Below are 16465 nucleotides of genomic sequence, written 5' to 3'. Positions count from 1 at the left end.
AAATAATGTAATGTAATTTTTTGAATGATTCCGATTATTCCTACATTTTTTCAGGCTCTTGTTTTATTTGTTTTATTATAAAGCTCTGATAATAGTCATATGAGCTCTCCTACATCAACTGATGCTTTATCCTTCCACATAGGGATGGATTAATTTTATTACACATTCTAAAGTGTATTGTTTACAAGAAATATGCTATTTCAAAAAGAATATGATATTTATAATAGTATAAATGTTGCTTTCCTTATCTTTCTTGTAGTTATTCCAACTTTCTTTTACTGTCCTGCTTTTTGTCATTTTCACATTTTTATCATAACTTTTATGTCCTTGCATTTATCAGTACAGATAAGAGTATACAAATATGAATCTTTGCAGCATTATTTCTCCTCCTTACATTTAGTGACATCAAATAATAGTATAAAGCGTCTCGAGCTCTACCTTCTTGTTCCATGCATTTTCCAAGAATATTTAGAGCTGTTTCCCGATGTCCAAGGTTTGGTTCTTCTTCAATGGTTCTGATCTGTTTTAAAAGAGCCATTTTTTTGTTGTCATGTCTCCCTAAATGGCTGTAAACTTTGTATTGTAGAAAGTAGAGGTAAGGGAGGGAATCCACCACAGCACAATCCATCCATCTGTTGTCTTCGTTTGTACGAAACATTCTGTCCTCTTGAGTAGATCTAAAAAATTCATATCTGAGTTCAGTTGGTACACAGTGAATTTCACATGGCAGAAATCTTACACATGATGCTGTTGTACACTGTAAGACTTCTTCATTATAATTGTCACATAATTGGCCAAATCCTTGTTTTAATGGTTTTCTCTTAAATTGATGACAACAACAGACAGGCTCAACAATTTGTAGATCATATCTACTTTCAATCTCACTGAGTACTAGGTCAGCTTTTTGTATTTCTTGAACACAGTATAAGATTGAAGCTAGTTTAAGTTTACTTGATGCAACATCTGTATTCAGACCAAGTGAGATGAGTTTGAGGGCATCGGCTGATACAGTGTTGTACTGATAGATGTTGCGTGAAGCCAGGACAGATCCAAGTGTTGTACAATACAATGGTAACAGAAGAAGAATGGCTGTCCTATCCAATCCTTCATATTGACAGTAGAATGCTTTTGATATATAGTTCTTTAATTTCTCTACAGCCTCATTAGGACTGCTGTCCTTAAGAAGATTATAAGTATATATTAATGTGTTAGATTTTTCTAACGCCAGATCAAATAAAAGTATTCCTGAAATAAGGTCACTTTTCTTGTTTATATCTTTCTTGTATATATTTGGAGATATGTTATAAAGCTTGAGATAAAGCCTGAAACCAAGAGCATCACATTTAATCCCAAGTAGTGCCACACCTTCGCTGTTGATAATATTGTTGAGTATTTCCAGGATATATGGTTTGACTGCAGGTGAAATTTTTCCCCTCATTAAATTGTTCCCAGGTATGATAAAATGTGGACAATTTTCATTAATGATATTGGTGTACAGCAGATATAAACACTGTGTTAGACAAAAAAGTAAGTTACTTTTTCTCCAGATGTTAGAATGTGTATTAGCAATACAGTGGAAGACTACAGTTTTACACATGTAACTGGATATCACATCTTGAAAAAATGGAGTAATATATGCTTTTAAAATCACTTTCATCAAGACATAACAGCGAATCTGTGTAATATTTAGGTTGAACATTAAACACCTTTCTGCTGAAGATGTTGATATTCTCCATTCAAGTTGCTCATGTGTACTTCCTCTACATCCAACACAAACAACAAAGCACCCAGTTCTGCTGCAATATTGTTTTATTTCAGCAGACGGCCATTGACCTTCATCTTGTTGATCCAACCATTGTCTAGCTTGTTGCGGCCATGTTGTACAATGTAGAGTGTCAGAATAATCACAGTTTTACTGTACATAGTTTTTTTTTTACAACGAGTCAGCGATACACTGAAGTGTATCATATTTCAATGTACAGTTTCATTTATAAACCTGTTGCTGGGAGTGTAAAATTTATCTACATGTTTAAATGTCAGATCGTTTATGCTAGTAAATATGCGCGTTTAGAGAGAGATTTTACATTAGTTAGGAGACACACGCTTATAGTGTGAGGGGTTATTTTTTTATTGGGAAGAGAATTTTGTTGTTTTGAAGTCAGTTTTATTGGTTTGTTGAAGTGGTTGAATATAATTGTGGTGATCTTAATTGATCAGGGTTTATTGGTTGTAATTTGTTGTTGAATTATATCTGTTTGTGAAGATATAATTGGTTGATATTGGTTGAATGTTTGGTATTATATCAAGATTATATTAGTTGCTGCTTTGTTTTGAGGATATATGTAAATATTGGATGCTTTAGTTTAAGTTGTTTTCTGATGCTGATTAGATGGCGTGAAGTTAATATTGTTGGATGAATGTTTGTGGTTTATACTGTATCTTCGAGTTGTAAAAATATTCATTTTTTGTGTTGTTCGTTTTGTGGTGATTTTATTGTTATTTGATCATAAGTTGTTTAGAGCTTGGGCTCGCCAGGTGTCTTGTTTCGTATAAAAGACGTATACGTGAAAAGATATTTCATATAAGTGGCTGATAAATGATGTGTGTTTGTTTTGGGTGTAAATAATGATCAGAGTTCTTTGTTTTGGGTGTAAGTAATAGTCAGAGTTTGTTGTTTACATGTATATATTGATTTGAGATAGAAAAAGATAAAAATACCTAAAAAAAGATAGTGTTAACTAAACAATTACATGCTAGTTTTCCAACTGAGAATATTTCACTTTTATGTCAGGCGGTGCTGCCCAGCCTCCATATCTTGGAAATTGGTTCTAGTATTTATTACTAAATCTTTTCTTAGATTAAATAACATCAAGGCAGACATTTCTCCTGACAATTTGGGGGCTCGTCCGGGATATTCTCTTTAAGTTGGAATTTTTCCTGGCAAAATATTGTTTGTTAAACTTTGATAAAAAATTTATTAAACCTTTAAATCATTTACGATCTGTTGGTAAAATACTGCAGTGTAAAATGCTGTTAGGCGAAAATCGATAAACCTTCGTTGTAGTGTTATACAAGTAAACTCTCTGTGCAATAGAGTTTAAGTAGAGAGTTATATGTATAGAAGCGGTGACGGGCTGTGTTTAAAAGTTTATTTATACTGAAGAAGTTATTGCATTTTAGCAGGAGAGCACCCTTTGTTGAATACTGTTTATACGGTGATAGAATTAAGTGGTTTTTGGGAGACATTTGTTTCGATAGTTTGAGTCATTGTGTTAATAAGTTTATATCGATGATAAAGATATATAACTTATAATTCGTTGAGGTTATAAACATCAGTAGTTGATTAAAGTTTATAACCGGTGTTCAGTGTGTGACTATTCATAAAAGTGTTTATCATAGTTGAATAGAAAGTTTTTGCTGCCGGTGCTCAGTTGGTTGTTTTCTTAAAGTTTACATAGTTGTTAAACACTACAGGAAGATTATTATCAGTGCCCTGGTTGTTACTGTTGATACAAGTTCATTGTCGGTGCCCGGTAGGTGCCATTGTTATATAGAGATTAAATTTGGAATAACGATTGGCGGTGCTACAGAGGTACACCATTTTGATGAGTAATAAGTGTTTATTTTACGGGTTTCGTAAAAGTTTATTATTTTTGTAATAGTAATCCATTATTAAGTAATTATGGATTATGATAAATGGGTATCATTGGGAGAGAGGCTTGGGTTGAAGGACGGGGAGTTACGTGATTATGTTCAAAAGAAAGAATCAGAATATCTTGATAGAGAAGAGAGAAATATTAGACGTGAAGAAGATAAACGGCGATTTGAGGCCGAGCATAAAGCAAAAGAAGCTGAACGTGAGGAAGAGCGACGGCGATTTGAGGCCGAGCATAAAGCAAAAGAAGCTGAACGTGAGGAAGAGCGACGGCGATTTGAGGCCGAGCGTCTAGAAAAAGAAGCCGAGCGTGAGGAAAAGAAACGTTTATTTCAAGCTGAAGTAGAGATGAAAATGAAAGACCAAGAAATAGAATTAATGAAGTTAAAAATTGAGGCTGGGGATCGCCTTGATACCCCACCTAGCACCGGTTTGAGGCCAAGATTGCCTAAATTTGAAGAGTCAAAAGATGACATAGATGCTTATATAGAGCGTTTTGAAAGATTCTCTATCAGTCAAGGATGGAAAGAAGACACATGGGCAATAAGCTTAAGTTCGTTATTAACGGGGAAAGGTCTTGAAGTTTACACTAGTATGCCTCCTGAGCAAGCATCAGATTATCAAGAATTAAAAACAGCAGTTTTGAAAAGATACCAATTAACAGAAGACGGTTTCAGAACGAAATTTAGAGAGAGTAAGCCGGAACAAGGAGAGACTGTAAACCAATTTATGGCTCGATTAGATAGGTACATCAGTAGATGGACAGAAATGGCCGATGCTGCGGATACAGTAGATAAATTGAAAGATCTTATTATTAGAGAGCAATTTGTCAAAGTTTGTTCAACGGAGCTAGCTCTTTTTCTTAAAGAACGAAAGCTAAAGGATCGTAGAGATGTCATATCTTTGGCTGAACAATACTTAGAGGCTCATGGCGGTACAATTACAAATAGTAAAAGCTCAAAAGTTGCCAATTTTTCAAATAAATCACCAATACGCCTTAATCAAGGTAATCTATCGAAACCAATACAGCACTATCACAGAGAAAATAGAAAAGTTACATGCTTCATATGTAATAGAGAGGGTCATGTGGCCAGAGATTGTAGAGATCAGACTAAGAAAAGATATGGGGCTGCTGCAATGGCATATGGAGAGCAAAATAGAAATTACTTTAAAACAAATCGGGATTCTTCACCAAGGAACGTGGCGTAGTAGGCCTGGAGAAAATAGACGTGATTGGAGATCAGATGATAAGAAAATATCGGGGCTTATGTATGTCAATTTCTCCAACAAATTCTTATGATGGTTGTATTGAAGAGGGGGAAACTTAAATTAGCCAATGGTAATTCTGTGCCTGTCATTACAAGTAGCTGTACAACTTGAATCATTAGAAGGTGAACGTCAATTGGATTTGAAACTAGGATATGTTGGTAATCAAAGAGGCTGAAATTTCTTAGAGACATGGTTGCGGTTTTAAGCAGTAAGGTTTAGAAAGAAAGGTTAGTGGAAGAAGATTCAAAATTGCTGAATAAAAATTTTGTCAAGATAGAAATAGATGGGTCCGGGCCGGTTTGGGTACCTATGGCAAAAATAAACATTGAACACCCTTATTATAAGGGTAAAATAGAAGCACTGGGTTTTTAGAGTCAGAATTTGTGGATTAGTCTTGGGGCAAATATTCAGGGTGTACTTGATAAACCCAAAAAGAAGTGGCGTTTAAGCCGAAAAGTAAAAACATAAGCTGCTGTTTTTACTAGAGCACAGGCCCCGAAAAGAGAAGAAAGCAATGAAACCTTCTTAAAAGTTCCAAAGGGTCGAAATAATGAAATTACGTAAATATGTTCTTAACAAAGACAATCAAATGACTCAATACGTTACAGGCGTTGTGTGGCAGTATGCTAGGGAAAATAAGATCATGAAAACAAAAAGCGGTAACAAATTTTTAGATATGAAGTTAGAAAAAGTGTGTTGTATAGAAATTTGAGACGGTGAAAGGTGATTTGAGAGTCGAAACAAGACAAAATAGTTGTTCCTATTAAATATCACAAAAGAGTTATGTCATTTTAGCTTCATGAATCTATAGTGGGTGGCATTTGTCTGTACGCAAGACTTTAGACAGGATACAGTCTAGTTTTTCACTGGCCAGCGTATTTCTAGTGAAATAACTAGATTTTGTCGTTCCTGTGACATTTGTCAGAAACGGTGCCCAGGGGGTAGACTTCAGAAAGCTCTTTAGGTGAAATGCCTATTATTGATACTCCGTTCAGAGAATTTGCGGTTGATTTGATAGGGCCAATAACGCTGTATCGGAAAAGAGAAATAGGTACATATTAACTGTAGTTGATTATGCTACACGTTACCCAGAAGCTGTTGCTTTACCAAGAATTGAGACTGAAAATATAGCTGAAGCATTGTTAGATATTTTTGCAAGAGTAGGTTTCCCATCGGAAATACTTAGTGATAGGGGAAGTCAGTTCACGTCACAACTTATGGAAGAAGTTTGTAGGCTAGTATCACTAAAACAGTTGTTTACGACCCTTACAATCCAAAATGTAATGGTCTTTGTGAGAGAATGAATGGTATTTTAAAAAGCATGTTGAAGAAAATGTGCCAAGAACGACCTAAGGATTGGGATAGATATTTGTCTGCGGTTCTCTTTGCATACAGAGAAGTCCTCAGTCAAGTACAGGGTTCTCGCCATTTGAACTTCTATATGGAAGAACTGTTAGAGGTCCCATGCAAGCACTAAAAGAATTATGGACAGAGACAGAAGTACCAGAGACACGTAATACGTATGAGTACGTACTAGATTTGAGAAATAGATTAGAACAAACATGCAAGATTGCTAGAGAGAATCTCAGCAACTCACAAGAAGAGTATAAACATCATTATGATAAGAAAACTAGACCAAGAAGTCTTAAGAAAGGAGACAAAGTTTTATTGCTCCTGCCTTCAACACACAATAAACTGATGTTACAATGGAAAGGTCCATTTGTTGTAAGTGATGCAGTTAACAAGTTTGACTACAAAGTTAAAGTAGGTGATAGAATTAGGATGTACCACATTAATCTTCTGAAGAAATATGAAGAACGAGAAGATAAAATTTGTGCGAGTGTAGCTGTAATAGAAGCCGAAAATAATGATGATACTGGGGCTGTTGATGATGAAAATCTTTTAGAACTAGTAGACACACAGGGTGAAGAGACATACAGAGATGTTAATATTAATGATCAATTAACACTTGAACAAAAATCAGAAGTAAATGCGTTGCTTCAAGAATTTGAGGATATTTTTACTGATATTCCCGGAACTACAGATCTTGAATCTCACAAGATTGAGTTGACTGACAAAACACCAATTCGTGTTAGACAATATACGATACCATATGCAAAAAAGGACAGCGGTAGAGGAAGAAATTAAGAAAATGCTTGAATGTGGTATCATTGAACCAGCAAATTCTGATTATAATTCTCCAATTGTTTTGGTGAAGAAAAAGGATAATACAAAACCGCTTTTGTATTGACTTCAGACGACTCAACTCTGTAACAAAGTTTGATACAGAACCAATGGGTAATGTTGAGGATGTGATGGCGAAACTTAAAGAAGATAAGTTCTTCACGAAAATTGATTTGACCAAAAGGTTTTTGGCAAATACCAATTGAAGCAAAATCAAGACATCTCACAGCATTTTCTACAACAGAAGGTAGTTACCAATTCAGAAAGACGCCATTTGGAATGGTCAATTCTGGTGCAACATTTAATAGAATGATGCGGAAGTTGCTTTCCGGAGTGAATGATACTGATAACTATGTTGACGATGTGCTTGGACATACGGTTACATGGGAGAGACACATGAAGATGTTGAGACAATTGTTCGAAAGAATACGAAACGCAAAGATCACAGTTAAGCCTTCTAAATGTATGATTGGATTTGAAAGTATACCATTTACCGGTCATGTTGTTGGCAAAGGACAAATGCAAATGGAAGATGACAAATTAGTCAAAATTAGAGACGCTATGCGACCAAAGTCAAAGAAGCAACTGAGATCATTTCTTGGTCTAGCTGGATACTACAGAAAATTCATTGCTTCATTTGCAGAAATTGCTTCACCCTTGACTGATCTTACGAAGAAAGGACAGCCAAATAAAATCATATGGAAACCAGAACATGAAAAAGCCTTTACGACATTGAAGCAAGTACTGACACGATCACCAATACTACGACTTCCAGACTTTTCAAAGTCCTTTGTTTTGCAATGTGATGCTTCAGATACCGGAGTTGGGGCTGCACTTCTTCAACAGTTTGATGATGGTCTGCTTCCAATAGCTTACGCGAGTAAGAAATTGTTGAATAGAGAAAGAAACTACTCGGTTATCGAAAGGAAATGTCTTGCAATGGTATTCGGAATAAAGAAATTCAACAAATATTTGTACGGGAAAGAATTTGAGCTGCATACAGACATGCTCCTTTAACGTACATTCAGAAATGTAAAGTTGAAAGTGGCCGCATAATGAGATGGGCATTATTTCTACAGAACTATAAGTTTAGAATAGTAGCTGTTTGAAAGGAAAGGACAACGTGTGTGCAGATTACCTAAGTAGACTCGATACCTGAAAAGAGACATTGTAGATTATTCATTTTTGTTTGAAAACAGTGGAGTGTTTTCTTTAGTAGGGGGCTGTAGAATAATCACAGTTTTTTACTGTACATAGTTTTTTTTTTTAAACAACGAGTCAGCGATACACTGAAGTGTATCATATTTCAAATGTACAGTTTTCATTTATAAAACCTGTTGCTGGGAGTGTAAAATTTATCTACACATGTTTAAATGTCAGATCGTTTATGCTAGTAAATATGCGCGTTTAGAGAGAGATTTTACATTAGTTAGGAGACACAACCACGCTTATAGTGTTGAGGGGTTATTTTTTTTATTGGGAAGAGAATTTTGTTGTTTTGAAGTCAGTTTTATTGGTTTGTTGAAGTGGTTTGAATATAATTGTGGTGATCTTAATTGATCAGGGTTTATTGGTTGTAATTTGTTTTGTTGAATTATATCTGTTTGTGAAGAATATAATTGGTTGATATTGGGTTGAATGTTTGGTATTATATCAAGATTATTTAGTTGCTGCTTTGTTTTTGAGGATATATGTAAATATGGATGCTTTAGTTTAAGTTGTTTTCTGATGCTGATATAGATGGCGTGAAGTTAATATTGTTGGATGAATGTTTGTGGTTTATACTGTATCTTCGAGTTGTAAAAATATTCATTTTTTGTGTTGTTCGTTTTGTGGTGATTTTATTGTTATTTGATCATAAGTTGTTTAGAGCTTGGCTCGCCAGGTGTCTTGTTTCGTATAAAAGACGTATACGTGAAAAGATATTTCATATACGTGGCTGATAAATGATGTGTGTTTGTTTTGGGTGTAAATAATGATCAGAGTTCTTTGTTTTGGGTGTAAGTAATAGTCAGAGTTTGTTGTTTACATGTATATATTGATTTGAGATAGAAAAAGATAAAAATACCTAAAAAAAGATAGTGTTAACTAAACAATTACATGCTAGTTTTCCAACTGAGAATATTTCACTTTTATGTCAGGCGGTGCTGCCCAGCCTCCATATCTTGGAAATTGGTTCTAGTATTTATTACTAAATCTTTTCTTAGATTAAATAACATCAAGGCAGACATTTCTCCTGACACTTTATCTATATCTTTGTAGCCTGGTTGTCCTTGAAGTAAACCTGCTGGCCCATGTATTTCACTGTCTCTATTAAAAAAATATACTACAGAATTCTTTAAAAACAATTTTCCTGTTCTGTCTTTGAAGAAGAATTGATTAGAATCACCATCAGTAGAAAGAGGAACATCATCTCTCAGACGTTGAAGTAAACAATACCCAGGAGATACAGAATTATCTTGAATCATCAAGAGATTAGGTACACCAGGTATCCAGTCACTCCAGTCTTGTATCACAGTATATGTTTTATCGTACACAAGTTGATCTATGTCTGATTTTATTCCTATTGTAGTTGTACCTTCTGATTGACTCCCAAAAAAGTATGTTAACATACTATTCTCATCAAGTAGTTGATCATTTATGTTCCGTAGTGATTCTCTCAGAAGCCATGTTCTTCTCCTCTTCAGTGTCATTCTCTCATCAATACCTATATCAGCCAGAACCTCTGATAATCTCATTGACACAGTCTTGGTGTAATTTGGTACTTGATACATTCTGAAAATAACAATAATGTTCATTTCTAATATATTCAATTTCTTTACTACTTCTTCTGATTTTCTTATCTAAGATTACCATTATCAGATTAATATTGTTTTTTGTGTTAAATTGTCAATTTTCCTTTATAGAAAATTGTTTAAAAATGAGTTGATATCATCATCTTTATGAATTATGATGGTTATCAAATTTTGTTATTATATGAGAAATGTATTATAGAATTTGTATTTGGTGAAAATTGATTTATACTTTTTATTTTCACATACCCTATGAATCGAAAATCTCAATCAAATCTAAAACTTTTTAATCAACCCGGTTTTTGAGAAATTTTTCATTTTATCTTTGATCAAATACAAAACTTGACCTCTTTTTGAAATAAATTTTAACTTGTCAGTAGTATAGAGAAATCATTAAATTTTTACCTTTTTGTTTATATCTGCTGCAGATTTAAGATCATGAAGTCACTAGATGTTCAGTATTTTTAAAGAAAAACAAAATATTATAGAAGTTTACAACAAAAGTAATTGGGTTTTTCTGGATTTATTTTTAACTTCCTCTTTCTCTTTTAATCTTAAGAAGATAACTCTGTTGAGCAGTTATTTCATATCTGACATTTGTTGTCTCCCATTGTTGAAGAAAACTTACCATTATTGTCTCCCTTTGTTGAAGAAAACTTACTGACAAGATATTAAGACAAGATAAGATAAATTATCCTAAGTTCATGCTTCATGTATGCTTCTTGTATGTAAAAGGGACTCCACTGAGTTTTTGTGTCATGAATACCGACTTGAAATATATTTTCAAGATTAATGTTCCATTTCATGTAGGTCTAGACCATTAACTTTTGTTATAAAAAATCAGATCATTGACTCAGTTTGTTTTTTCGAGAAAAGTTATTCGTATTGTGAAAAGTGACACAAAACTGTTACTAAGTTACTACGCTAAGAATAGCACAAACGTATGATTTTTTGTGATATATAGAGATCACTTCTCCGTCTTTTGTCAGTCAGTCTGTCTGTACAAACATACAAATATTTAGGGGAATATGGGAACAATAGGTAACTTTATATTTCCTTTGATGCTACTCATTCTGTAAGCTCTTATGTGGCTATTTCTTATGTGGCTAAAAGAACAAAATAGAGAATAAATTAGTAACCACTAGGATACAAAACTTCGAGCATGTCCGTCAGTCCGTCAATCCGTCACAAAACATTTATGAACTACCCCTCAGAAACTACTGGTGCAATTTCATCCAAAATTTACAGAAATGATCAGTACCAAGTTTAGTTGTCCGTATCTTCGGCATTTACTGGTTCAATGATTTTTGTAAGAGTTGTGGCTCATTAATTAATATTATTTTAAAGTTTGTCCAGACTAGTCTCCTTATACCACTAATGCAATTTTTATGAAACTTTACAGGATTGATATGTAGCTCTAGTACTTGCGCATATTACAAGGATTTTCCAGTGGAATAATTTTTGGCCGAGGAATAGCACTTGAAAATACGGTTTATACGGTGGTTTTTTGTTTGTTGCCAGCTGCATAGAAGCTTGTCAGGACTACTCCTCAGAAACTGCAGGTTCAAGTTCAACTTAACAGGAATTATCTGGAAAAAAAATTTATGGCCCTTAGATATATATCGCATTTTGCCCTGTTAATGATTTATGTGTCTCTTGCTATATAGTAGCTAGAACATGCAATAGGCTATCATGAGGCGCCTTATGTGATCACTGATTGCTCTTGTTGAAATATAGCCTTCACACTTAAATGTTCTTAACGTTCAAGGTCAGATTTTAAAAATTCAGGAAATTTCAGTTATGAACAGATGCCACAGGGGCATTAATATAATGTTTTCTGAACATATTTTATTTTCATGCCACCGCAGCATCTGTGTGTGTGTGTGTGTGTGTGTGCGTGTGCGTGCGCGTGCGCGTGCGTGTGCGCGTGTGTGTGTGTGTTATATAGATTATATAATGAATTTAAAAAATCTTCTTGTGAAAAACCACTAGTCCAATTTCAACCAAACTTGTCAGGATTGATCCTTGGGTGAAGGGCTTCCAAATATGTTCAAAAAATAACATTCCATGCAGAAATCTGGTTGCCATGGCAACCAAAAGGAATTATAAGAATAAATTTGAAAATTCTTCTTGTAAAGACCCAAAAGGCCTAGAGCTTAGATATTTTGCATAAGGCATTGTCTGGTAGACCTTTACCAAGATTGTTCAAATTATAGCCCTGGGGTCAAAATCGGCCCCGCCCCGGGGGTCATTGATTTTCACTATATGTACATATAGTAAAAACTTAAATTACCTTCTTGTAAAAATCCAAAAGGCCTAGAGCTTAGATATTTTGCATAAGGCATTGTTTGGTAGACCTCTACCCAGATTGTTCAAATTATAGCCCTGGGGTCAAAATCTGCCCCGCCCCGGGGGTCATTGGTTTTCCTTATATGTATAAAGTAAAAACTTACAGTAAAACTTTAAAAAAATTTCTTCTTGCAATTGACAAATGCTAAAGGTTAGATATTTTGCATGAAACATTGAGAAGTGAACTTCCAGCAAGATTGTTCAAATTATAGCCCTGGGGTCAAAATTGCCCGCGCCCCGGGGGTCATTGATTTTCAATATATACATAATAGTAAAAAAATCAAAAAAATCTTATTATCTGAAGATACAAGGCTTAGAGCTTTAATATTTGTTAAATGATAATCATCTATAGGTACTCTACCAAAGTTGTTCAAATTTTGTCTCTAGTGTCAAAATTTGCCCCGCCACGGGGGCCATAGGTTTTCCTTATATGTATATAGTAAAAACTTAAAAAAAAACATCTTCTCTTAATTTACAAATGCTAGAGTTAAGATATTTCGCATGAAAAATTGTGTAGTGAACCTCTAGCAAGATTGTACAAATTATAGCCCTGGGGTCAAAATTGGCCCCATCCCCAGTGGTCATTGATTTTCACTATGTACATATAGTAAAAAATTCTAAAATCTTCTTGTCTGAAGGTACAAGGCTTAGAGTTTGATATTTAGTATATTATATCATCTATGGGTCCTCTACAAAAGTTGTTTAAATTATGCCCCTAGTGTTTAAATTGCCCTGCTCCAGAGGCGATAGTTTTCCTTATATGTATAAAGTAAAAACTTGAAAAATTTTCTTCTCTGAATTGAAAAATCTTCTTTGAATTGACATAGGCTAGAGGTTAAATATATGGCATGAGACTTTGCGAAGTGAACCTTTACCAAGATTGTTCAAATTATAGCCCTGGGGTCAAAATTGGTTCCGCCCCGGGGGTCATTGATTTTCATTATGTACATATAGTAAACAAATAAAAAATATTTTTGTCTGAAGATACAAGACATAGAGCTTTGATGTTTGCTATATAATATCATCTATAGGTCCTCTACCAAAGGTGTTCAAATTTTTACCCTGGTGTCAAAATTGGCCCTGCCCGGGGGCAATGATTCTCATTATGTACACATAGTAAAAACAGAAAATAAAACAAATGTTTTCTGAATGGAAGAAAGCTACAGCTTTTAGATATTTGACTTGAAATGTTGTTTTGGTGGACCTGTATCAAGATTGTTTTTAATTAAACCCTTGGGTCCAAAATGTTGCCTTGTCCAAGGGGACAGTGACCTACTTTCTTGTCCTTTTGATGTACAGCAATGAATTTTGACCATGTGCACAGTTTTAGTTGTAAAATTGAACTTTGATATCAGGTGACCTAGATTTTGATGATGTGACCTACTTTCTTGTCCTTTGATGTACAGCTATGAAATTTGAACCATGTGCACAGATTAAGATGTAAAGTGAACGTTGATTTCAGCTGACCTAGATTTTGATAAAGTGTCTTACTGTGTTGTCCTTTGATGTAGTCATGAAATTTAGGCTGTGTGAAATATGACCTTCACCACCAAATTCACTAGACTCGAGTGCATTGATATATTCCTACTCTGATCTTTTATTGAGTTAACAACAGATTTAACCACTTATCTGATAATAAGAATTAGATTATTTATAAGGTCAGGGATCTATGCATTATGACAATCTTTAAAATTGTATTGAAACAAAAAAAAATCTGTTCCTACAGTACTATTTAGTATTGTATTAATGCGGTGGCATAGCATTTTTCTCAAATGCAATCTTGTTTGTTTTGATGAGAAATCTCCAGAGCTTTAGAACAAGTTGGAGGCAGGCAGCTTTGAAATGATAGAATATAATGATAAACCATAGAATTTTTATATTGCATTAATAGATTAAGAAAGAAAAGACTATTTACATAAATGCTGCAAAAAATCGCCATATTGATAATATACTGAGTTTTCCTGCAAATTTGAAATATACCGGGGGTATTGAATTTTCCTGCAAATTTGAAATCCCCAAAAGCTTCTTATTTATTATTTTTTTGTATTGAAAGATAGAATAGTAAATGTTATGCATTTTTATGGCTATTATTGAATTTGCTTGATTGTTTCTGTGCCATTGAAAAGTAAACCCATGCACATATGATCATATCTGTACCTTCCTTGTATGTATAGAAACTCGTAGTTATCATCCACTGAAAGCACTGGCTGCATCTTTCCTCTGCTAAATTTATGTAACAGACTTGAATAACATTTAATTTTGATTTTTATAGAGATTTTTATACCATTTGATGTGGGTTTATACCAATAACTTGTGTGCAAAATTTCAGATCAATTTGTTCACTCTGTTTTACTAGAATAATCAATTCTGTTTTACTTGAATAATTATTGTTATTGTGTAATATGAATTGAAAATGAAAAACATTGATTTGAATTTTAATTTCAAATTCTAAAATTATGGCAAAATTATACCATAGTAACATATGCTAAAAGTATTTGTTTACCATCAATGAATCAACTGATTTATTTTTACAAAAATTTTACATGTAGAATAGTTAATACATGTTACTGAAACTATGGTTTTTCAGATGTTTTGGCAATGCTTACAATTTTCTGTTTTGACTACATATCAAATCCAAAGTAGATAAAATTTCATTTGTACTAAGCAGTGATAAGAAGTTTTTCATGAAGTTTGTATGATTTTTAGAGGGCAATAAATCACTTTTTATCCCTCATTTCCACTTGTATATTTCCCAGAACAATCTATTTCCCACCAAAAAAAAAAAAAACGGTTCTTCGATTGAGAACAAAAAGAAGTACTAATAATATTAATAATCTTGCAAAATGTAAAAATTGCCTTACATCAGAACTTTTGAGTACTTGATTTTCAAGTCGCATGCTTATATTCAAGATAAGGTGGATGATGTTATTGTAATATTAATTGGACCTGTAAAATTCTATTATTTTCTTCTTCAGAATTTTACCAATCAGTTGAAGGAAATAGGAAAAGTGCTGGAAATGGTCTGAACAAGAGCAGTAGGAGCAAATAGAAAGAATCTCTATCACTTAGAAGAATACAGATCTAGTAATCTCTATATCCCAGAGGACTGCATTGTGTTTAATCTTAGACCGTATAGGAGACCGAATAATGTATCATTTACAATATTACAACAGTCAGTGATGTTGGCATAGCCAGGAAAATAAATGTACATGTTGAAGAGTATTATAATGTATTTTGATTGATTTAGAAACGTCATGACTGAAGTAATGCAGAGGGACGTCTAAGGTCTTCGCTAAGAAATTTCCATATGACTTTTACAGTGCTGTAATGATTTGAAACCCTGCAAAAAACATGAACTTACTTGAAGATTGTCTACATGTACAATCAATTCTGATTATGACTTTCACTAATTTTTACATGACAGTCTTTATTACAATTCATCTTGTATAATTTAACTTTTTTTCTCTTCACTTACTGCAACTGACCAATTGATAAGATGAACAAGTGTTTGTCCAGCTTTATATACAATGAATGTATATGGTTTACAAAATAAGCCAGAACATTCCGAAGCAGGGGTGAGTAACCAGAAGCATTCGTTAGAGTTACGATCATCGTTAGGCCTTGGTTAAGCTCTAGTTAGTAATTTACCCTCTAACCCGAAACGTTCGTTATACCAAAAATACTAACGAAACTGTCGTAAAATAACGACTACCTCGGAGTACACGTTAGACCTTCGTTGAAGGAAAAAACAACGTCTGAAGCTCTTTAAACAAACTTTTTATGAGTATGTATTATTTATATCACCTATTTTCTTCCTATTTTCTTGTAATAAGTCCTTGATATGATGTTGCAATCGGTAAATGTCTTAAACTTAAGTGAGCATTTCTTTCGTAAATGATTTTAAGAATAATTCCAAATATCTTAATACAAGTGATGTTGTTTTTTCATTCGCAGACAATGGCCGCCATGCTGCTAGAGTATTTAGATAACTGATAGACTTTGGACACTTATATGTTTAAATGCTTCTAAGGAGGTTGATTAATTTCATCAACTGACATAGAGAATACAAAGTGACCTGTTAATCGCCTTAGTTATCTTATGGAATAGTATTCTTTCTTATTTATCTCAAAACAAGCTAACACTATGTGTATTGCATGTTTAGCAATACATCACATTCTTTCATGTATGAAATTAAATAGATATAATATTACATTAA

General features: G+C 33.7%; 2 protein-coding genes across 2 annotated transcripts in view; one reads left to right on the top strand and one right to left on the bottom strand.

Annotated features, from left to right (window-relative positions):
- The window catches only part of LOC132722868 (COMM domain-containing protein 6-like), a 43022-nt gene extending 27410 nt beyond the window's left edge, over positions 1-15612 (top strand). Inside the window, exon 8 of the mRNA XM_060707453.1 lies at positions 15225-15612. Within this exon, the coding sequence (XP_060563436.1) occupies positions 15225-15275 (51 nt within the window). The 3' untranslated portion in view covers positions 15276-15612. The remainder of the gene's footprint in view (positions 1-15224) is intronic.
- Positions 8284-10930, bottom strand: LOC132722865 (uncharacterized). Its single transcript, XM_060707449.1, has 3 exons — positions 10306-10930; positions 9352-9883; positions 8284-8331 (listed from the first exon to the last, which is right to left on the bottom strand). Exons 2-3 carry the CDS (start codon positions 9880-9882, stop codon positions 8284-8286), a joined length of 579 nt encoding a protein of 192 aa, XP_060563432.1. The 5' UTR covers position 9883; positions 10306-10930.
- Positions 15613-16465: the final 853 nt, after the last annotated feature.

This window comes from Ruditapes philippinarum, unplaced genomic scaffold (assembly GCF_026571515.1).
Source record: "Ruditapes philippinarum isolate M1 unplaced genomic scaffold, ASM2657151v2 ctg6909_1_1_1_1, whole genome shotgun sequence".
In the NCBI taxonomy this organism is placed as follows: domain Eukaryota; kingdom Metazoa; phylum Mollusca; class Bivalvia; order Venerida; family Veneridae; genus Ruditapes; species Ruditapes philippinarum.
Note: the sequence above shows the minus strand (reverse complement) of the source record. Positions and strands in the feature narration are given on the sequence as shown.

Excerpts from the sequence above, each read along its gene's own strand:
- LOC132722865 (XM_060707449.1), bottom strand. The coding sequence starts at position 9,882 with ATGTATCAAGTACCAAATTACACCAAGACTGTGTCAATGAGATTATCA. Across the intron at positions 8,332-9,351 it reads GCTACAAAGATATAGATAAA|CCCCCTACTAAAGAAAACAC; the intron begins GTGTCAGGAGAA and ends ATTATTCTACAG.